This window comes from Rhinolophus sinicus, linkage group LG18 (genome assembly GCF_036562045.2).
Source record: "Rhinolophus sinicus isolate RSC01 linkage group LG18, ASM3656204v1, whole genome shotgun sequence".
In the NCBI taxonomy this organism is placed as follows: domain Eukaryota; kingdom Metazoa; phylum Chordata; class Mammalia; order Chiroptera; family Rhinolophidae; genus Rhinolophus; species Rhinolophus sinicus.
The window spans coordinates 2,513,544-2,536,592 of NC_133767.1; the positions used below are offsets into that span (position 1 = coordinate 2,513,544).

A 23,049-nucleotide genomic window follows, 5' to 3' on the forward strand; every position below is an offset into this window, starting at 1 on the left:
TGACAGATGTGAGTACATTATGGAGAGAATGTGAACGCACTCATGTACTACAGGCAGCGGTTTAATGTACTGGGCTTTTCTCTGAAGAACAGTTTAGCAATATCAATAATATCAAAGTGGTGAATAGCCCATAAGAACATGGCAAAATTTACAAAGTAAATACTCACTGTCCATTTCCGCCCTGACTAGGAATTTCGTTCCCAGCGCCATGATGATATTTGAGCTGAGACAGGCAGCCACCTTCTGGATGAGTGTCATGTGTGCAAAATTTGAGGAGATGCTGGGAGCTGGGAAGTAGGTGGCAAAATAAATGAAACCTCCAATAGATACAGCAAAATTTACTGCAAATAAGAAGGAAATTACAAGGTCAATTTAAACGATCTGCAAAAACGTGAACTACAAATATCTTTTGTTTTATCATAAGAGTGTATGAAACCAAGCACATTGAGAAAACATTTGTTTGTTTTGCTCACCATTGCTTCCTCTGCACATTAGAAAGTATTTTTTGAATGAATAACAGGTGAAAACTAAACATTTCAGGAACTATATTTTTGCATTTATTCTATATGTAGTAACTTTGACTAGTAGAGATTTTAATGGAAATTTACATATTTATTATCACTCAACATAAAATATTGTAAATGCTACTACTGGGATAATCAGAAAATACCTAGACTGTGTTTGCAGACACTGATATTCAGTCTATGGAATGATAATGGGGGAAAAGAAGGATGCCTATATAAACAGAGAGATACAAAGCTGGTGTCAAAGAGCCAGATACCGTTTAGAGTATGAAGTGTTCCAAAAATATGATTCTGATAAAACATTGAGAAGAAAATTCTTGTTAAGAGACCAATTAACCTCATCTAGAGTTAAAGGACAGCATCCAAATAAATATTGGATATTATGAAGTAAAACATTATCCCACTATCAGGAGTGATTCTTGCTTCCCCTCTTACCTCACACCTCCCTCCACATACCTCATTCACCAAGCAGAACATTTATGTTCTTATACTCATCAATGTGTGTTATTTTTTTACAATTAAAAGTTTAAAGAGAATGACAGGAGACAAATTAGAGACAACAAAGGCAATATATCAGATACACCTGATAATATAACATCAAAATGCAGAAGGCAAAAAATAGCAGGATTTCTAGAATACATATAGAAATCTACTATCCCCACAACTTCTGGCACGTTCCATCCCAGTGCAGGTGGAAGACATCTGCAGATGGCTTCATGGTTCATGTAAGGCAGCCTCAGGCAGGGCACAAGTGGCAGCTGAACTTGGCCTGTGGAGGCGCCCCTTTCAGGAGGCCCCAGAGCTGGCACACTTGGTGGCTCATTTCAGACCACACTGGAGCACCACCCGGCCACCTCCATAGATGACACACACAAAGGGCAGACTGGATAGGTACCAGAGCCCTGCTAAAGTGAATCCTGCTCTGTAAGGTCACCCCTGCACCACAACTCCTCCACTGTAGTCATGGCCAGTCCTCACAACCAATTAGTCTGTAGGTCAATCCCTCCCACTGACGTGCAAACAGCAACCAAGGCTCAACTACAACAGGAGGACACATACAACCCACACAAGGGACACACCTGGAGCAGTTCAGGTGACCAAGGAGACTGCACCACTAGGCCCCACAGAACACCTGCTACATAAAGCTACCTGGCAAGGCTGGGAGGCATAGCAACCCTACCTAATTCATAGAAGCAAACACAGGGAGGCAGCCAAAATGGGGAGACAGGGAAATGTCCCAAATAAAAGAACAGAACAAAGCTCTACAAAAAGAACTAAACAAAATGGAGACAAGCAATCTACCAGATACAGAGTTCCAAACACTGGTTACAAGGATGCTCCATGAAGAAACATGAAACATAAAAATGAAGACAGAAAGCATAAAAATGAACTAGTCAGAAATGAAGAATACAATAACTGACATAAAGACTATATTAGAGGAAATCAACAGTAAGGTTAGATGAAGCAGAGGTTCAAATCAGTGACTTAGAAGATAAGGTAGCAGAAAACACCCAATCAGAACAGCAAAAGGAAAAAACAATAAAAAAAAATGAGGATAGTTTAAGGGGCCTCTGGGATAATAGCAAGTGTAACAACATTCACATTATAGGGGTACCAGAAGAAGAGAGAGAACAAGGAATTGAAATCCTATTTGGAGAAATAATGATGGACAATTTCCCTAACTTGGTGAAGGAAATAAACGTACAAGCCCAGGAAGCACAGAATCCCAAACAAGATGAACCCAGAGGCCCACACCAAGATATATCATAGTTAAAATGCCAAAGGTTAAAGACAAAGAGAGAATCTTAAAAGCAGCAAGAGAAAAGCAGTTAGTTACCTATAAGGGAGCTCCCATAAGATTGTCAGCTGATTTCTCAACAGAAACTTTGCAGACCTGAAGGGATTGGCACAAAATATTCAAAGTAATGAAAGGCAAGGACCTACAACCAAGACTACTCTACCCAGAAAAGGTGTCATTTAGAATCAAAGGACAGATAAAGAGCTTTCCAGACAAGACATATGGTGGCTGAATGGATAAGAAAACAAGATCCTTACATATGCTGCCTACCAGGGACTCACTTCAGATCGAAAGACACACACAAACTGAAAGTAAAGGGATAGAAAAAGATAATTCATGAAATTGAAAACAAACAAAAAAGCTGGCATAGCAATACTTATACCAGACAAAACAGACTTTAAAACAAAGGCTGTAACAAGAGACAAAAAAACACCCAGCAATGTCACTTCTAGGTATTTATCTGAAGAAACCCGAAATACTAATTCAAAAAGACATATGCATCCATATGTTCACTGTAGCATTATTCATAATAGCCAAGATATGGAAGCAACCTCAGTGTCTACAGATAGGTGAATGGATAATGAAGTGGTACATATACACGTATACAGTGAAATATTACTCAGCTACAAAAAGGAACGAAATCTTGCCACCTGCACTAACATGAATGGATCTAGAAGGTATATGCTCAGTGAAATAAGTCAGACAGACAAAGACAAATGCCATATGATCTCACATACATGTGGGATCTAAAGAATAAAATTAACAAACAAACAAAACAGATACAAACTCATAGATACAGAGAACATTTTGATGGTTGCCAGGTGAGGGGGGTTGAGGGGCTGGGTAGAAAAGGTGAAGGGATTAAGAAGTAAAAATTGGCAGTTACAAAATAGTCATAGGGATGTAAGGTACAGCGTAGGGAATATAGTCAATAATATTGCAACAACTATGTATAGTGCCAGGTGGGTACTAGACTTAACAGGGGGATTATTTTGTGAGTTATGTAAAACTCTAACCATTATGTTGTGCATCCGAAACTAATGTAATGTTGTATGAGGTCCACTGTAATTGAAAAATTACTTAATAAATAATTTTTTTTAAAAAGTATCCTGAGAAGCAAAGGGCCAGATATTGCCAAAGACATACTTGAAGACAAAGAATAAACTGGGTGTCTTGCTCTACCAAGTGAGAAGATTTATGATGAAGCTGTAATAACTAAAACTCTATAAATATGCTTCAAACATAAGGAAATAGATCAGTGAAGGGACAGCCCCCAAAGAAAGTCACACATGAATGGGATTTTCACTTAGAGTAGGCACTGCAGAGTCGTGAGGAAAAAGAGAACTGTTTATCTGTTTATGTTGTTGGGACAACTGCCTATGTATTTAGGAAAAACATTAATTTTCTACATCATACCACACGTGAAAAAAAATCAATCCCCATACAGAACATAGGAATACAACCTTATGACCTTGGAGTAGAAACTGATGTTTTATTGAAATATTTAATATCACAAACTATGAAGGGAAAGAGTGGTAAATTTTTATAACATTAAAATTAGTCACTATTAAAAGACACCGTAAGAAGAGCTAAAAGCTCCAAACGGGGAAAAGTTATGCAATATATTTACAACTACCAAAAGTTAGGTAGCAGGAATACCGGGGGAGCCAAAAAGATATGTACAAGTGGACACTTTGGTCAACGTTGCTCCAGCAGTAGTTCGCCATCATCAGAAGTGTCTGGACGCTGATGGGAAATACTTTGAGCACCTCTTGCAATTGCAGAAGTCACACGTGACTTGTAGTCATCTTTGGTTATCAGTATATGTTGAGTATTATCATTTTAATAGTTTTTCCCTTTCTTAAAATGTGGATACATTTTTTTTGGCACCCTCTGCATATAAAGAACTGTAAATCAATAATTATAAAAGAATGCAGTTAACAGATTTTATAGAAAAGGAAACACATGATTCACACTAGTAACACGTACTCAGCTTTGTTCGTAATTGGGAAAATGCAGATATGAATTGCCATTAGATAACATTTCATGTCTCCAGTGAGTCACAAACGAAAGTGTGACAACACTCAAGTTTGGTTAGGATATAGATGAATAGGCATGTTTACCCTCTTCCAATGGGCCTGTGACTCCGTACAACCACTTCCACAGTGGCTGGACACGGTGAGGTAGGACACTCACAAACCCGAGGACCAGGCCATTCCATTTTCAGTATGTACCATAGTGACAGCCTTACACCTACTATGTACCGGAAGACACACAGAAAATATTCAGAATGGCTACTCTCCCATAAGGCCAAAAATAGAAAACACTGGTGTTGTTGTCTGCTTATTTTTCTCTTTGGCATATCACGTTCTGCCTCATACTGACACACAGCTCACCTTTCCCACTTTTTTATTTTTATTTTTTTGGCTGTTTGTAGGTTGTGTGTATGATCCTGTGCCTTGGGGGGACCGATCAACTAACAGCACCCATGAAAATGTACTGAGCAAATAAAATGAAAATGAAATAGAGCTATTTGGTCATGCCTGCTGTTGGCATGGCTGCTGTTGGCCCGCAAATGGCAAGGGAACAATTTTTATGTGCCTTTGTATATTAGATACTGTGCCGGCACAAAGATCTGAATGAATGAATGAATGAATGAATGAATGAATGAATGAACAAACGAACGCTTGCATTTGCCTTCCTGTTGCAATCTTCTAATCCTTCAATAATGTTTAGAAACTAACCTCTACAGCAAGCGTTCTTAGGTTGATCTCAACTTCAATCTGAAGTTGGAGTATTTTCATCCTTTTTTTTCAGGTGTACACTGTACTCCATTAATTTTCATTGCTCTCTGCATATCCTGTCAGATCTTTTTCTGTGCATATGATATTCATGTCCCCAAGGTCAATGTGAGATCTATGGGGCGGGGGGAGGCAGTATATTTCAAACACACAGCAGACACACAATAAGTGCAAGGACGCTTTCTTTCCGGCAAGCGAGTTTGCTGTTTTCTTCCTCTTCACGTACTACAGCACCATCGTCAGACACCAGCACTTCAGTCTGTCTGACAGAATACAGAGAGGTCGTCTCAAGCTCACCCCTTCCTGGTAAATGGTTAAACAGACACCATAGCAGCGCAAGGTTAGAAAGAACACACAAATAGGATCTAACTTCGGTTTTTACCCTTTCTTCACGTTTACTATGCCCTATTCGTTCTAAGGCTCTCTTCGTTCCCTTTCAAATCCTTTCTCGTGCATACGATACTTGTCTTTTCAGTAAACAGGCTACAGAGGAGGTGGTAAGGAGCGTTCAGAGGGAGCTTTCGAAAAGCATCCTCGTTTAGTCGCTGGAATCTTTCCCCGGAGGCGTTTCAGACTTACCTTTATTGAAAAACGTGCTGACCATGAAGCTGAAGAAGATGGTGGCGATGGCGAAACACAGCAGAAACACAAAGACCAGAGATGGGTCACTGTACTGGATGACAGGCACAGGTTTCATCTGGCAAAACAATCCGGAAGCGGGTTGAGTCATCACGCTCCAAGCGATGTCACCGCAAAAACAAAAGAGGAGAAATGAAAACAGGTGCCAATATCTTAACAGGCCAAGGGAAACTGACGACACTCTCAGGGAGACGGAGAGTAAACAAGTCGCTGACTCCGGAAGGCCCCACATCGAGGGTTAACATAGCTGGCGGAGATACTAGAGCAGGCATGCGTCCCCTCTACAAGGCCACCTGCCCCCACCCCCCACGTCTCTGCTCTCCCTCTTCCAGTCTAGCTGCACTCAGACACTTGCCTTGACAAAGCAAACGAGGCACAACAGAAAGATGACGACGGAATAAAACGTGAGGAACGTGAAGAAGTAGGCAGCCCAGAGCATCCAATTACGGAGTCCTATCATGAGCTGGTACTCCTGTGGGGACGGCAACACAAACCACATATGCAGAGCTGTGCAATGATACAACAGGCACTCACAAGCATTACCTCGGTTAATGTGCACTACAACCCAAATGGATCCCATCACACCGTCATGCCCACTTCACAGAGGAGGAAATGAAGGCTTAGAATGCCGAGGGACTTGATGAAAATTCTTCAGCTAGTGAGTGGCAGTGCTGTGAGGCTTATAAGCTCAGTGAAGATGTCCCCAGAATCAGATATTGTTCAGACACAAAAACAAACAAATGAAAACACTTATATAAAACTACAAACCACTTAGATTAATATCCCCTTTCTGTTTATGACGGCCTCTTCCAGGAGGTACTGAAGGAATGCACAACACCCACAGTGAACCCTAATTTGAACTACGGACTATGAATGATTGTGCTGTGTCGACGTAAGTTCGCCACTTGGAACCACTGTCCCACTTTGGAGGAGGATGCAGATTACCGGGGAGTCTGCGCCTTTGTGGGGGGTGTGGGGGGAACCTCTGAGACTTCCTCTCAATTTGATGGACCTTGAGAGCATTATGCTAAGTGAGGTAAGTGACACAAAAAGAGAAATGCCAGATGATTGTGTGTGGAATCTCAAAAAAGAAACAAACAACAGAAACAAGCTCATAGGGAGAGAACAGACTGGTGGTTGCCAGAGGCAGGAGAAGGGTGGGGGGAGGGGGTGGGCAAAATGAGTGAAGGGGTCAAAAAGGTACAAACTTCCAGTTATAAAATAAGTAAGTCATGGGAATGTAACGTACAGCAGGGTGACTGTAGTTAACAATACTATATTGTATATTTGAACGTTGCTGGAGATTTCTTAAAAGTCCCCATCACAAGAAACAAAAATTGCTGTAACTACATACGGTGATGGATGCTATTCAGACTATTGGTGATCATTCCTAACGTACACGACTATTGAATCATTTCTTTCTCCACCAGAAACTAATATTATGTTATATGTGAATCATACCTCAATAAAAAATACTTTCTCTGTTTTTCTCTTTCCTTCTCTCCCCCCTCCCTTCTTCTTTCCTTCTTTTAAATTGCTCTTTTTACACCTTCTTAAGCAAGACACTAAGCTCACCGATTACCTATCTTCATTTTTAGGACGAGCCATCGAAAAGCAATAAATTTCCCTCAAAGCTTGTCGTACATCAGCATTTTTGAGGCGCTGTATTTTCACTGTTATCCAGGTTGAAATACTTTCTAATCCCTTTGTAATTTATTCTCGAATCCATTGCTTGTTTAAAGTTTGTTGTTTAGTTACCCAAATACTGGAGTTTTCCTAGATATCATACTGCAATTGCCTCTTAATTTTCTATCCACTAGAACCAAAAAAATGTACTTTATGTCAGTGTTTTTAAGTTTATTGAGACTTGTTTTATGACAACATATGGTCGGTCTACTTCCAAAGATTTGCATTTCCCTAGATGTATTAAATTTGTTAAATCTGTAATTTAATTCCATTTTGATAAGAGAACATACTCTCTATTACTTCAAGTATCTGGTGTAGCCGGTATAACGTGAAAATATGTGTATTCTGCAATTCTCAAGTACAGTGTTTTACAAACATCACTTAGGCTAAGGTGTCTGAGAGTGTTGCTGACACCCACTTTAGATCCAAGGACACAAATAAGTTGAAGTGAAAATATGGAAAAAGGTATTCCATGCAAGTGGTAACCAAAAGGGGGCTAGGGTAGCTGTACTAATAGCAGACAAAAATAGACTTCAGTCAAAACTGTTAACAGGAGGCAAAGAAAGACCTTGTGTGTTGAAAAGAGGGTCAATTTACCACGAAGGTGAAACAGTGATAACATGTATGGATACTGAGAGTCCTACTACGGCATCTTAAAAACGCATGGAACTCAATGACTATCAATGAACTACAGCTACACACTTGGCAGAATGAATCGCACAGACATAACATAATGCCACGCAAAATTCCCCTCTATCAAGTTCAAGAATAGATACGATTAACTCACAATATTGGAAATTAGGCAGCCTTCTCGTATTGGCAATTTTATTTCTTAACAGGGTCATACAAAAGGGGCCTACTTTCTTCATGAAAAATCCACTCAACTATACTACTATAGTTTGAATTATTTGTGTCCCCTCAAAATTCATATGTTGAAAAGCTACCCAGTTTGTGGAATTGTTATTACAGCAGCCTGAATGAAGACACATACACTTGTGATGTGAGCCCTTTTCTGCGTGTACGCATGTCACACATCACTGAAACAATTTTACATGAAAACTAAAGACTATTTTAAGCTACACGGTGAATCTTGGCGTATCACATTCTGCGGACCTTAAGAAAAAGTGTTCATTTATAATTGAGAACTAAATAGAGCTGGAGACAGGAGATGGACAGCAGCTATAAAAGTGGAGGGAGGTAAGTTTCCCGTGTTCATCAGTAAGAAAAGAGAGAGAGGCACTACAGTCAGAGGAAACATGATCATAAAGGAAATTTCAAAATAAGCCATTCGTTTTGGCTGGAAGGAAAGGTATTTAGGTTTTCTTGCTCTTCACCAAGACACCGTTTTGGAAGGGGTATAAAAGGTCATTTAGGAAAAAAAAAATTCGGAGATCAGAAATTGGTGAAATAGTCACAGAATCTTGAAACTGAATTTTATCTAAATTAATTGAGACACAGTTCCACAAGCCCAACTGATTATTTCTTTGTAGTTTAGGGGTCTTAGGGCACTTGACATTTAAATTCTATCTGTGATATTCTTGTGAAGTTGTCTTCTAGAAATAAAACTAAAAAAGAAACCAAGAATTCAAATAACAACAAAACTGTTAAAAACTGCCAAGCCAGGTAAGTGCTCACTTTTTGGCTGCTACGGAAACACAGCCGTCCACCAGTGCTGAGTGGGTAGAAATCACCCAACCCTCCCCCCCACATCTGCCCTAAGGACCCAACCTTTTCTGCAGAGCACCACCTACCACAGGGAAAGCGGACGTACCTTCAGTCGGTTTTCCTTTTCCCACACAATAGACTGAATGAGGGTGAAATGATTCATGGAGAAGATCATTAAGATGACTAAGGGGACGAAAATACCAAAAAACCGAAAGAAGTTATCATGGTGATATATCGGGTGTGGGAATCTCTGAACAAAAACGCTGACGTCTTGGAACAGCTGCTCTGCGGCCCTGTGACTGTGGTACTTCATGATGGCTTTGTCCAGGGCGTGCTGTATAAACAGGAACCCTTCCTTGATGTACCCTAAATAAGAGCACAAGGATTGCTGAGTGTGACGGAACCAGGACTAGCTGAGCTGAACAAACCAAAAGGAAATGAATGTGTGTCAAAGAGAAACAACGCAGCTTTTCCCCCACACACGTGCATAATAAATACTTAGTAAAAGCACCTTAAGTCCCAGAAGTAAAATATTGACTATAAGTATAGAGCTGCTTTCTGCAATTTCAATCCATTGCACGAGAACTGCAATGATGATTGGATCGGTGCAGACTTCGATTCTGTACCCCTGCCATTTGAAAAATTAAATGAGGCTCATACTGAGTGGGCTCTACAAACTGACGTCTGCTAAGGCAGTGCCACTAAGTGTGACCCTAGGACCTGTGACAGGATGCAAATACTTTCTTACTGGTAGATGAGTTTACCAGAGAAATAAAGAGCAAGCACTTACAAATTTTTGTACAAATTCGGCACTGCCATGACATCTAAAAACTGATTTTTCTATTAATCTCTACAAGTCCGTTATACATTTTGAATGTGAATCACGTGTCGTATTTTCTCCCCTCTGAATTTTGCCTTTTAAATTTCTTTTTTCCTTTCAATTTTTTAAATAATGTCATTCATAGCAACAGAAGTATTTTAATTTTAATAGAGTTGTATATACCATGCATTGCCAACAGGGGGCTGTATTGCAGCTTGAACGGGCCGCAGGGCATAGAGCAGATCTGTAGCATATCAGCCGAACTAAAATTTCATTCGGGGAGCGAGCACTGAGGAGAAAAAAATGTCTACAAAGTTTCCTTAGAAGGGCAACGATGAAAAAAAAGATTGAGAAATATTGCTGTACACCCTGCGGCCAGCTTCCCTAATATGACCTCTCACATTTCCAGGGTACATTTGTCAAAACTAACGAATTAACATTGGCATAACACAATTACTAATTTATACAAACTTATTTGGGTTTCACCAGTTTTTCCCCAATGTGATTTTTTTTTCTCTTCCAGGATGCCATCCAGGATACTATATTGAACTCAGTTATCATGGGGCCGTAGCTACATATTATTTGGAATTCTTCTGTATCTTATTTGTCCGTTCCCATTCATTTATTTATTTGTCATTTCTTTATATCAATATGGAATCACTGAGATTGATTTTGCTGCCAGGCAGCAGTAATTTATTTTACTGCCTGACTCCCCTCGTGGTCTCTACTGACACTTGATACTGGGGGTCTTATTAGAAGTCAGTAGGAACGAATGTCCCAGCTCCCTAATTAGTCTTCTTGACAGCTGGCTATGTCAAGGCACTTCGTTATAGCTTCACGAACGTAAGAGTCTAAACTCCACGCTTGCCTTTTGCTGCCATGGGTGGGGATGGGTTCACAGCTGTCCTGTCACACTGGCTGGTGTAGAGTGGTTTTGTCTAAAAGTTGTGTGTCTTGCTGGCTGTTCCTTTCCTGGTCCTATGTAGACTTTTGTTGGAGTTTCCACTGTGAACCTGTTGACATTTCTGGGTAGCTGGCTTCTTCAGCTTCAAGTCTGGGAGATAACGAAGCACGAAGGAAACCACCATAATGTCCCTTGGATCCGGAGGTCCTAGCTGGTCTGGCTTCTTGCCTCCACCTTTCAGAGTCTCCCTATGATTGTCTCCTATGTCACCTTATGTTTGCATGCGTTCTTCTAAAATCTATACTAGCATTTTGCTTGCATATATTTTACGTAAATGAAATTGAGTTATAAACTTTATTCACTCACTTCCACGAGGTTAAGACGCTGCTATGCGTACATCTAGTCCAGTCTTTCTAATCAGTTGCCTCCTACTCCTTCTCACCACAGACAACAACGTCAGAAGCATTCTTATGAACCTGTGACTGATTTTTTTAGGGTTTATACTCAGGAGCAGAGTCTCTTTTTTTTATCTTTTGGAAGAATAACATTTTGCTTTATTGGGATTCACAGTTAATGTTCTCCATCATCAAAATTAATTGTATCTGTTCAGCTATTGATCTGTAATGAGATCTTTTCATTAAATTTTTGGGGGTGACATTGGCTAGTAAAATTATTTAGGTTGCAAGGGTACGTTTCTATAACACATCATCTACAGATTGCATTGTGTGAGGAATATATTCTTCATGTTGGGGCCTATTGCTGGGGTCTGAATGTTTGCGTCCCCCCAAAATTCATATATTGAAATCCTAGTCCCCAAAGGTGACGGTGTTAACAGGTGGGGCCTCTGGGAGGTGCTTAAGTCATGGAGTGGAACCCTCATATATGGGATTAGTGCCTTAGCATGGAGGTTGCAGGGAGACCCCCTAGCCTCTTCCACCATGCAAAGGCACAGCAGAAAGGCACAGACCATGGACCAGGGAAGGGGCCATCACCACAACACGACTGTGCAAGCCAGCCCCCCGACTTTGGACTTCTTAGTTTCCAGAACTATGAGAAATCAACTGGTTATTTACAAACGACCCAGTCTGTGGTATTTTGTCATTGCAGCCCAAACAGACTAAGACAACCACCATTGCCAGACTGCTCCCCAGAATGGCTGCACCCTCCCTCCCACAGTGCATTTGGGTTTCTATAAACTCACATCCCTGGCAACTCTTACCATTATCCAGCTTTCTAAGTTTTTTACCAGTCTCACCCTTAGACAGTAATGCCCCAGGCTAAGTTCATAATGCAGTAATGAATGTGAGCTGGCCTTTTAAATTTTAAGACTGAAACAACAATCCCTGATGTTTTTTGGAGAAAAAAACAATCGTATGCACCACAATCTTACCACCGTAGCACAGCAAATATTTTCCTATTTGGATGTCTGTCTTAGTTTTGTGCTGGTGAATATGCAGTTCGTATCTCAAAACGCACTTCTATTTTTAGAGACTGCATAATTTTCTGTCAAATTATACTTTATACTTTTATCATTCATTTACCATCTTTAAGACACAGGTTATTTCAAATGTTTAAGAATTACTCTACGTGATTACAGCTTGTTTCTCTTGTTGAATAATTTCCTCAGGGTTTAACCTGCTTTATTGTTGGTAAAAGCAGAGCTCCACATTGGAGACTTTTTAATGCTGGTTTGTGTAGTACGTTTTAAATCACCATAGCGATATTAAAACCTGTTCATCAGCCCAACAGAACACCACACAGCTACAATTATTCAGTCCGTGTCAGTACCTGGAAATGAGTACAGCACATCATCAAAGTGAAAATTTCATAAGTAAATCGACACAAAAGTAGGAGGCTACAGAATGATAACAATCCGGAAAGGATAAAAACACACTGTTCCAACATATGGGAGTTTTCATATGGGTTTTTGGACACGGAAAATTTTAAATGAAAAGAAAAAGTCACCAGCATAGTCAGTTAAAAGTAAATAATTTTCATCACAAGGTTGAAGAAATATAACTATGCGATGGCTCTTATTCTACAACAAGGATATTCAAATAAGTGTAGCTCAAGATCTGCTCACCAGGACTACCCCCATTTGAGTCGTGCACGTTTCTGGGTCCCATTGGAGGAGAAGTTGGAAAGAGAACATCTGTCTCCCAGCTTTGGGCTTGGAAAAATCCCACATACTTGTTCCTCTGAAAACGATTTAAACGCAGAGAATATTTTACCTACAAGAGCAATAAGAAACAAACAATACCTATAAACAAAAAAAAATAACTCAGCAAGGGTGAGAAACACAAGGAAGTTAAAGTACAAATACGTGATTGCAAATACGTGATTTGGAGGCAGACTGAGAAGCACCAAAGTGGAGTCTGAACATCAGCAAGTGAGAGCAAAGTGGTTGTAAGGCCGCTGCAGGTTGGGGCCGTATTTTTCCCTAAACAGACAGCCTGCATGCACGTGGAAATGAAATACACCAAAAGGCATTATTCGTTTCTCTTTCCATTATCAGGTAAGTGTTCTGGAAGGAAAATCTGTTCCTCTCCTAAACGTGCTTGTAACGCACAAAAGAATCCTACCTGAGGACAGAAGAGGAATGTTAAAATATTAATGTGGCGTGTTACGTAATTATTACATGAAAGATAATACTAATTCTAGAGGATTGGGGAACCATCAAGCGAGATTGCGATGGGCCTAAATAGCTTTACAACAGCAATAGTGCTACAGTTGCCAGAAGTCAGAAGGGTCACACCAGAAGAGTCAGTAAGATGAGGAGGGAAGGGCAGATGTCACAAATAAAGATAAACATTCATATATTCAATTATCAAAAGTTTCAGGCACTTATTACATGTCCAAAGATTAAGACGTAGCCCTCGTTACTCAAGGAGCTCAAATTCTAGTTGAGGAAAAATACGAGGTCCGACAATCAAGTTCATGAACTTGTTGCAACGATGTTTCTAACCATTTTTTTTTATCAGAGGGATTATTCATTATGAATTTGTACCAACTGGACAGTTAACCAAGTTGACTTGGAAGTGCTGAAAAGGCTGCGTGAAAAAGTTAGACGACCTGAACTTTTCACCAACAATTCATGGCCCTTGCATCACGACAATGCACCAGCTCACACAGCACCGTCTGTGAGGGAGTTTTTGCCAGTAAACAAATAACTGTATTGGAACACCCTCCCTGCTCACCTGCTCTGGCCCCCAGTGACTTCTTTCTTTAGCCAAAGATAAAGGAAATATTGAAAGGAAGACATTTTGATGACATTCAGGACATCAAGGGTAATACTAGGACAGCGCTGATGGCCGTTCCAGAAAAAGAGTTCCAAAATGGCTTTGAGGACTGGACTAGGCACTGGCGTCGGTGCATAGCTTCCCAAGGGGAGTCCTTCGAAGGTGACCATAGTGATATTCAGCAATGAGGTATGTAACACTTTTTCTTGGGTGAGTTCACGAACTTAATTGTCAGACCTCGTATATTCACTGTTGACCAAACATGGGCTGTACATGGAGTCAGTCACTTGAGGGGAGCTGACGTCTATGAAAAGGGTGGGGAGAGAAGGGACAGAACGAAAAGACTCCCACCCCCCTACGTACAACCCCGTGGTTGTCCTTCCCTTTCATGGAGTTGACAACCATCTGTAACCGAGATGCAGAATTTGGGCTCCACGCACGTATCTACACCACATTTTGGTTATACTCCTAACACCAGAGACGCCAAGTTCAAAGCACTGCCCTTATCTCTCCTTGGGGGCTATTATTATAATCTTCCTCGGTGTCTGCAGAAGTCCTAAATGTGATTCAGCCTGGCTAAGCCTTAGCATGATTTTCTAGATTCAGACTCAGGAAAGAAATTAAGAGATTCATTTGAAAGAGAGAGGAACGTTTTCCAGCTGTGGTCCAGGCTAGTGGAGATGTACCTGCTGCATCACAGATGGTCTTTGGACCTAGGAGATGCGTTTAGCTCACCATCGCATCACGTGCACAGCTGGAGACAGCCGCCATGCCAGATGCAGCAGCAAAGGTAACCCTCAGCCATCGGTGCTTCCTAGGGTTCTCACTGACACACAGAAGGGCTGGTAAGAGTGAGTTCAGTTCTTTCCCCATCAACACAAAGCACGGGCTAAATAAATGCACAGGCACTCAAGCGCGTGGGATTTGGGTTTGCATCCCTGCGCTGCTACGTACAAGCAATCTGACTTTGGGTAAGTGACAGTCTCCCCACTTATAAAACGGAATCACCACACCTCTGCTTCATGAGATCTCTGGAAACGAGAAGTACAGTGATGACGTTTCTACATAAAACGTGCGTACCTGGAGTGGCAGGGGATCATGGCTATTTTTGAACTCATGGTCAAAAACGAAAGCAACCAATACTCGTCTAGAGTTATTCTCCTGCTCAACATAATCTTCAAAATCGCTTTCTGAAGAAAAGCCTTGAACTGTAGAGAGAGAGAAATCTGATGTGCGAGTTGACCACATAAAGGCAAAAGGTCTGACAGCCCTTCCTATGTATAAAATGGAAAAAACACTTTACATGGATAAAAGGCTACCAAAATATTATAAATTTCAAAGCACTGTTGCTCAAGCATTGGCATAATAAACTAATAGGTATTTAGAGTGCACACAATTTTTTAGGAGTTTTAACAGTTTTAGCACAAGCTTAAACTATAATTCTTATTGTAATAACTACATAATGAAGTAAAATTAAGGAAGAGGGATGCTTCCAACTGTGTTTTGAAATTTCTACCTTGAAGGGAAATAACAAAATTGATCTATGCAATCTATTCACAGGGAATCTCCAATATCTAAATAAAAATACACACACAAAAAAGAAGTTGAGGAACAAAACAACTTTATAGTTTTAAAATTTGAGGCAATTATGTGTCAATTATTTGAGGTGATCCATTAATGAATTTAGCCTAAATTAAATTTAACCTAATTAAAAATTTTTAAATGTGGCATCATTTATACCCTCCTAAGATAAAATACTTAGTCATTTAAATACCTACATATACGTTTGTATACATTAAACATTTTTCTTGGGAGTAAATGTATTTTTGCTGTAAACAGGATACTAAAGGCTTCAATAGCCAGTAGGTGGAAGTGAAGTTCCATGCATTCCTTTTTTTAAAACAAATGAAAATGAATTTATTTGAAAGATACTCAGGAAAATATACAATACTTGAATTTAATGTATGTAAGAGACAATGGGAGAAAAATAAAAGGGTATTTGATATTAGTTTTAAAAGTCAATTTCCATTACTAAGTAGAAACACATTGAAAATAGAGTAGATCAGGATATCTTTGTGTGTGTTTGTTTTTTCAAAAACAAATGGTATTGCTACTTGCAGCTCATGCATTTTTTTAAAATATATATTCATCCAGTAAATATTTACTTGTGCCCACTCTATGCCAGGGCCTGGGCTGGGCACTGGGGATGCAGGGATAAGACCGCTTGCCTCCTGGAGCTCTCAGTCAGTGGGAGAGATACATAGTAAACCATCACGCCAATGACTAGTAGGTGTGATGACCGCTGCAAAGAAAACCCCAGGGTTCTGTGGGAAGCTGGGACAACGCCGACCTTATCAATGGGGTTCAAGGAAGGCTTCTTTTTTATTGTCGTTTTTATTAGTTTCAGGTCTGCAAAACAATGTATCAGCTAGACATTTACACCCCTCACAAAGTGATAACCCCCCTTCCCCAAATCTACTGCCCCTCTGCCATCGTATATAGCTGTTACAATTCTACTGACTTGATTCCCTATGCTGTACTCCATATCCTGTGAATATATATATATATATATATATATATATATATATATATATATATATATATAAAATTATAGTTGGCAATGCCCATGCCCTAAGACAAGGGGTGTCCCTCAGGGGTAAAGGGACGATTGACATAGATCAATCCTTACTGAGGCCTAAAACCAGTCTTTGGTGGAATCAAACTGAGCTATCAGTACTCTGACAACCACCAGGAAGAAAACGTAACCTTCTTTGGATAAAGAAGTGCTCTCCAGAGCCTCTAATACTTTTCAACCACAGTACCTGCCATTTAATGAAAATACACAAGACAAGCTTATAAAACAGAGCTCAATGACTTAAGATAAAAAAATACAACATGTAATCCAGATATCAGAACTTTCTGGTGAGGACTCTAAAGTAACTATAGTTGATACGATTCATACATTGAAAAATGAAACATTCCTTTAGAGTCTTGGAATCTATGAAAAACAGAGATACACGGAAATTCCAGAACTGAGAAATATTTTTTAAAACAATTCAACAGAAAGATCACATGACCTAATAATTTCAAAAGATATGGGCAAAAATAAAAATTTAACATTATTTTAATATACATAACTTTTTTAACACTAATGACACCTAGTTGGAAATTTAATACCCCTCTCAACAACTAATAGGATAAGCAGGTAAAAGCTAGTAAGAACAGAGGAGGATTTGAAAAGCACGACGATTAACCAACTTGACCTTGGAAACATTTACAGAATACCACAAGCAAAACCTACAGTATATTATTATCTTTACAAATGCACATGGAACATTTATTGAAATATACCATAAACTAGCCACAAATTTACTCTCAAAATGTCAAACAACTGAAAATTATACTCTCTGGTTCAAGGAAATTAAAATAGAAATCAACAACAGAAAGATTATAACATAGCTCCAAGGTTTGGAAGTTCAGCTACACACACTTCTGAAATTCCTATGCATCAAAGAAGAAACTAGAGTGGAAATTATAAAATATTTTGGGTAACCCAAAGTCGCCTGTAAGCGACTTAATGTATTAGAAAATTTGTGTTGTGTACTTTAAAAATTATTGGGATTTTGCATTCTTCTGCTTCAGTGATTTTTTTAATAGAAAAAAAAATGTTTTGAGATGTCCTTGACTCTCAAATTCCTTGAGAGACAAAAAAGATTGAAAAAATTAGACTACTGGGTAAATGTATGTGTGTAGAGAGAAGGGGCATTAGAGGGACGCTCACCAAACCCCTGCCGATGTTTACTTCTGGGAGAAACAGGAGAGAAATTGGGTTGAGAATGTGAGGGTAAGTGAAGAACAGGGAACGTTTATAATAATTCTATACAGCCCGAGTCTTCTATAAAGCATTCATACATGAATTAGGCAACATTCTCATATGGACAACGTTTTGAAATTACTGACCACTGAGTATGCACCCAGAATGAGGGCTTATGCTGTGCTTCTGGGCACGCTGAGTGCACCGTCACGCACCTCTCCTTGGAGCTATAATTACCCAGGTGTAAGCAGCACAACCAGAAACAACGAAGATTTAGTATCACAGACGTGGGTCATAACTTTGAATAATATAAATCAATCATCTAGTTTTAAAATACTATTTGCTTGGGCTCTGGGACAAAATACTGGATGTGAATTTAACTCTCAAGTTTACCAAAGGCCATAATGTGATACTTAGGAGGTTACCATCTAGTTATGTGGATATCCTACAATGTTTTACCTGGAAGATTACGCACAGTTCAAAGGTTATAAATGTGCCTTCGCTAAAACAATTTCATAATACAATTTTTTTCCCGGAAAACTTTCATATCTCACCTTTAAAATTCAAGTTTAAGTCCCTTATCACGGTTTCAACAATATCCTTCACCACGACACTTTTGGAAGGCACGAAGGCTAGTTCCCACAGATCAGAAAAAGGGACCGTTCTGAAGTATAAAGGCAACTCATCAGCAGGCTGAGGAGAGTAATAGAACGGTCCAGACTTCTTGATAGTAGTAAACCTGCGTGTTAACAAAAGTGTACCAGCAAACAGTAACGTCAGGATGATTTCCACAACTACAGTAACAAACTGCCGTCTCTAGGAGATGGGAAAAAAAAAAAAAAAGATTGTTAATGACCCTAGGACTATGTTAACTCTGCAAACAACTAACTATTTTACATTAACAGACGCTTCACAAAAGATATAGACGGCCCAAAAGAATAGGTTCAGCGTATGCTAGCAGCCGTTCCCTGGACTTTTTTCTCCTCTCTGAGTCATTGTGTTATTATTTCCTTCTATGAGGACTCTTCATAATGGGAAAAGATACCCCCAGCTCTAGACCAGAGAAAAACACAACAGTATAAATCGAAATGCAGCAATGGTGCTGTCACAATTTTCCTGGGATGGTCTTTTAGATGTCGCGAAAATCCTACAAAATAGCTCAACTTACCTTTAAAATGAAATTCTTCCACAGAAGAACCATAAGTGTGTTCAACCCCGACAAATCCATTCTTCAACTCTACGGAGGTAGTAAAGATTAAAAAAAAAAAAAAGAAATTAAGATTATCTAACAAAAAATAAATTTTACACAAGTAAATCACTTAAATTTGAATTAATTTTCTCATCAAGCTTAAACGATGACAACAATAAACATTTGAAATATTTGAGAAATTGTTTATCCTTACATTTTAAAATTTATTCAGCATCTATTGAGCTCCCAATACGTACAAAACTTCAAGCACAAAACAAAGACCAACATGTTACTGATGCAAGTTGCCAGGTAGCTTTGGCCAGTAGCTTTCCCAATTCTTATCAAAATACTAACTCAGAAACAATACAAAATAACTAAATCATCACTGTTGGACAAAACAACAACAACAAACAAACAAAAAAACACACACCAACAAAACAGTACATAAAAATCACACCACACCTGTAAGCCCAAAATGCCAGTCAATAATTTGCGAGATTGGAAATACCTACCTGCAGTAACATCGCTGATGGGAGCCGATGCATTCTCATATTTAATGACTATTTTCTGAATAGCTCCTATGTGCCGTGTCAAATGTGGGTGCACAATGGGAATCAAAACAAAACAAATAAAGCCCTTCCCTCCTGGTGTGGGTGGCATGGTAGGGTTTTCCTAACCCGGGATCCTAGTCCGACTGTCTAGGTCCATTTCCCAGCTCTATCACCAACTGTGGGATCTTGACTGAACTTCTCGGGGCACCAGGAAGAGAGCTGAAAATCAGGACCAGAACGGGGAGGCATTCTTTCAGGATTTCACCTTATAAATAAGGAGGAACATGAGGCAACTGGCTTTCAGCAGGGACTGCAGCCCAATTCCAAATCATTTCAATCCCTGACCCCAGATGCAGGGGATCCCAGATGGCAAATGCCTACAGGTGCCTGGCACCAAAAATAAATACTCCATGGGGGGAAAAAATATCCTAGATCAGTGGTTGCCAGGGGTGGGGGAAATGGGGGAAAGTGGTCAGAAAGTACAAACTTCCAGTTCTATGATTACTAAATTCTGAGGATGTGATGTACAGCATGGCAACTACAGTTAGTAATACTGCACTGTGCTTCTGAAAGTTGCTAAGAGAGGAAATCTAGCAGTTCTCATCACACGCAATAAAACTGGAACTATGAGAGGTGATGCATGTGTTAACTAAATAAATGTATTTGGTAACCATTTTTGCAATATATATACATAGATCAAATCATTACAGTGTACACCTTAAACTTATGCAATGTCATATGTCAATTATATTGATTAAATCCGGGGAGAAAAGATACAGAGATGGTCAAAAAGCACAGGAAACCGATTTTAAAAATGGACGACTGTCCTTCAAGGACATTGCATCATAGAAGGTATACAGATGGCAAATACACATATAAAAAACGCTCTACCTCATACGTCACCAAAGAAATGCAAATTAAAACGAGATTGCACGTTACACACCTATCAGAATGGCCGAATCTAAAGCACTGACACCGAATGTTGACAAAGACGTGGAGCCACAGAAACTCCCATTCGTTGTTGGTGGGAATGAAAAATGGCGCAGCCACTTTTTAGGAAACGTTGGTGGTTTCCTACAAAACCAAACAAACTCCTACCATACGATCTGGGAAACATGCTCCTTGGTATTTACCCAAAGGAGTGCAAAACTTATGTCCATAGAAAACCTGCACAGGGATGTTTACAGCAGCTTTATGCATAACTGCCAAAACGTATAGACAATCAAACAAGGTGTCCTTCAGAGGGTGAATGAAAAAAACAAACTGCGGTCCATCCAAACAATGAAATATTATTCAGCGCTAAAAAAGAAATGAGCTACCAAGCCATTAGAAGACATGGAAGAACCTGAAACACACATGATTAAGAAGCCAATCTAAAAAGGCTGCATACTGTATGATTCCAACTCTATGACATTCTGGAAAAGACAAAACTGTGGAGACGGTAAATAGGTCAGTGGTTGCCAGGTCTGGGGATGGGGAGAGGGTTAAAGAGGCGACACTCAGAGGATTTTTAGGGCAGCAAAATTATTCTGTATGTAATGATGGATATGTGTCATTACAGTTGTCCAAAACCATAGCATGTACAGCAAGAGTGAACCCTAAGGTAAACTGTGAATGGACTTTGAATGATTTTGATGACTTTTTCACGTGTCAACATAGGTTCATCAATCGTAAAAAAACATACCACTGGGCCGGCCCGGTGGCTCAGGCAGTTAGAGCTCCATGCTCCTAACTCCGAAGGCTGCCGGTTCGATTCCCACATGGGCCAGTGGGCTCTCAACCACAAGGTTGCCGGTTCAACTCCTTGAGTCCCACAAGGGATGGTGGGCAGCGCCCCCTGCAACTAAGATTGAACACAGCACCTTGAGCTGAGCTGCCTCTCAGATGGCTCAGCTGGTTGGAGCACATCCTCTCAACCACAAGGTTGCCGGTTCAACTCCCACAAGGGATGGTGGGCTGTGCCCCCTGCAATTAGCAACGGCAACTGGACCTGGAGCTGAGCTGTGCCCTCCACAACTAAGATTGAAAGAACAACAACTTGAAGCTGAACAGCACCCTCCACAACTGAGATTGAAAGGACAACAACTTGACTTGGAAAAAAAGGCCTGGAAGTACACACTGTTCCCCAATAAAGTCCTGTTCCCCTTCCCCAATAAAATCTTAAAAAAAACAAACAAACAAAAAAAAACACATACCACTGTGGTGGGGGAGGTGGTTAAGGGAGGCTATGCATGTGTGGCGTAGGGTAGGGGGTATGTGGGAAATTTCTATACTTTCCCCTCCATTTTCCTGTGAACCTAAAACTGCTCTAAAAAAAATAAAAATTTTTAAAAGCACCAGAAAAACTCAACCTTATATGCCATCAGTGAAATACAAAGTAAAACCACAATGAGATACCTCCACACACACATTAGAATGGCTCAAAGATTTTTTAAACTTTTTTATAGAATGGCTAAAAGACAGACAGCATCAAATATCTGAGAAGATGTGGAGCCGAAATCTCATCAGTTACAGGTAGGAGCGCAAAATGGCACAAACATTTTGGAAAGCTTTAGCAGTTTCTTAAAAATTTAAACCTATACTGAGGGGTTTACAACGGAAAGATTTGTGAAAGTGGAGAGAGACTGATTACAAACATAATGGCAATGCCTTCAATGAAATCCTAGTCATCTGTGTCAAATAAAAGGACAAATACTGTACTCTCGTGGAGGGATGACACATCATAAAAGGGGAAAGATGCAAAACAGTATATGTGGTGTACTTTTTCGTAAAAATATAAATACGTTAGTATATGTATCGAGAAGGAAAACGGCAGAATATACACCAACCTCTTGACAGTATTTGTCTCTTGGGAGGTGGGATATGGAAGACTTACATATTCTACAATATTTATGTCCGTAAGGTTGGAATTCTGTATAATGTACATGTGCTGTTTTTCTAATTGCTTCTTAAGAACAAAGAACCATCTGATGCACAGGACCAAGAACTTTTTTCTCTAGTTCGTATATCGGGTAATATTTTGAAATATTAAACATAATTTTTCACTTCAGTGCAATTTTGTGTCCCACACTCCATTCACTTCTTTCTGTCTTTCCTTTCCTTTCTTTTTTTTTTTTTTTGTATAAGGAAAGAGAGAGCAACATCCAAGCCTAAAAGGACAGAGGCCAGTTCTTTCAGTTAGTCCTTTCTTCGGTAAAACAATACATTTGAAATAATGCACAAAGAGGAAAACAAACCTTCTCAGTGTCCTGTCACCCCACCTCCTTCACTACATCCTGGAGAGATTAGGGAAAATCTTAGGGCCAAAGAAGTCTGACCCAAAAGAGCCTGCAAACCAAGGCACCCTCAACATCCTGGCCCTTGTTAAAACTGAAAAACAAACGGAGACCAGGCTTGAAAACTCCCTGAGCAGACAAAAC

The 23,049-nt window shown here is 39.8% G+C and overlaps 1 protein-coding gene across 1 annotated transcript in view; it reads right to left on the reverse strand.

The window, feature by feature from the left end:
- LOC109458208 (phospholipid-transporting ATPase ABCA3) overlaps window positions 1-23,049 on the reverse strand; it is a 73,307-nt gene that overhangs the window by 38,996 nt on the left and 11,262 nt on the right. The window contains exons 4-11 of the mRNA XM_074322932.1: window positions 19,059-19,127; window positions 18,445-18,706; window positions 15,157-15,284; window positions 12,921-13,068; window positions 9,220-9,479; window positions 6,118-6,234; window positions 5,703-5,820; window positions 168-341 (exon numbers count right to left, since the gene is read on the reverse strand). Of these exons, the coding sequence (XP_074179033.1) occupies window positions 168-341; window positions 5,703-5,820; window positions 6,118-6,234; window positions 9,220-9,479; window positions 12,921-13,068; window positions 15,157-15,284; window positions 18,445-18,706; window positions 19,059-19,118 (1,267 nt within the window). The 5' untranslated portion in view covers window positions 19,119-19,127. The remainder of the gene's footprint in view (window positions 1-167; window positions 342-5,702; window positions 5,821-6,117; window positions 6,235-9,219; window positions 9,480-12,920; window positions 13,069-15,156; window positions 15,285-18,444; window positions 18,707-19,058; window positions 19,128-23,049) is intronic.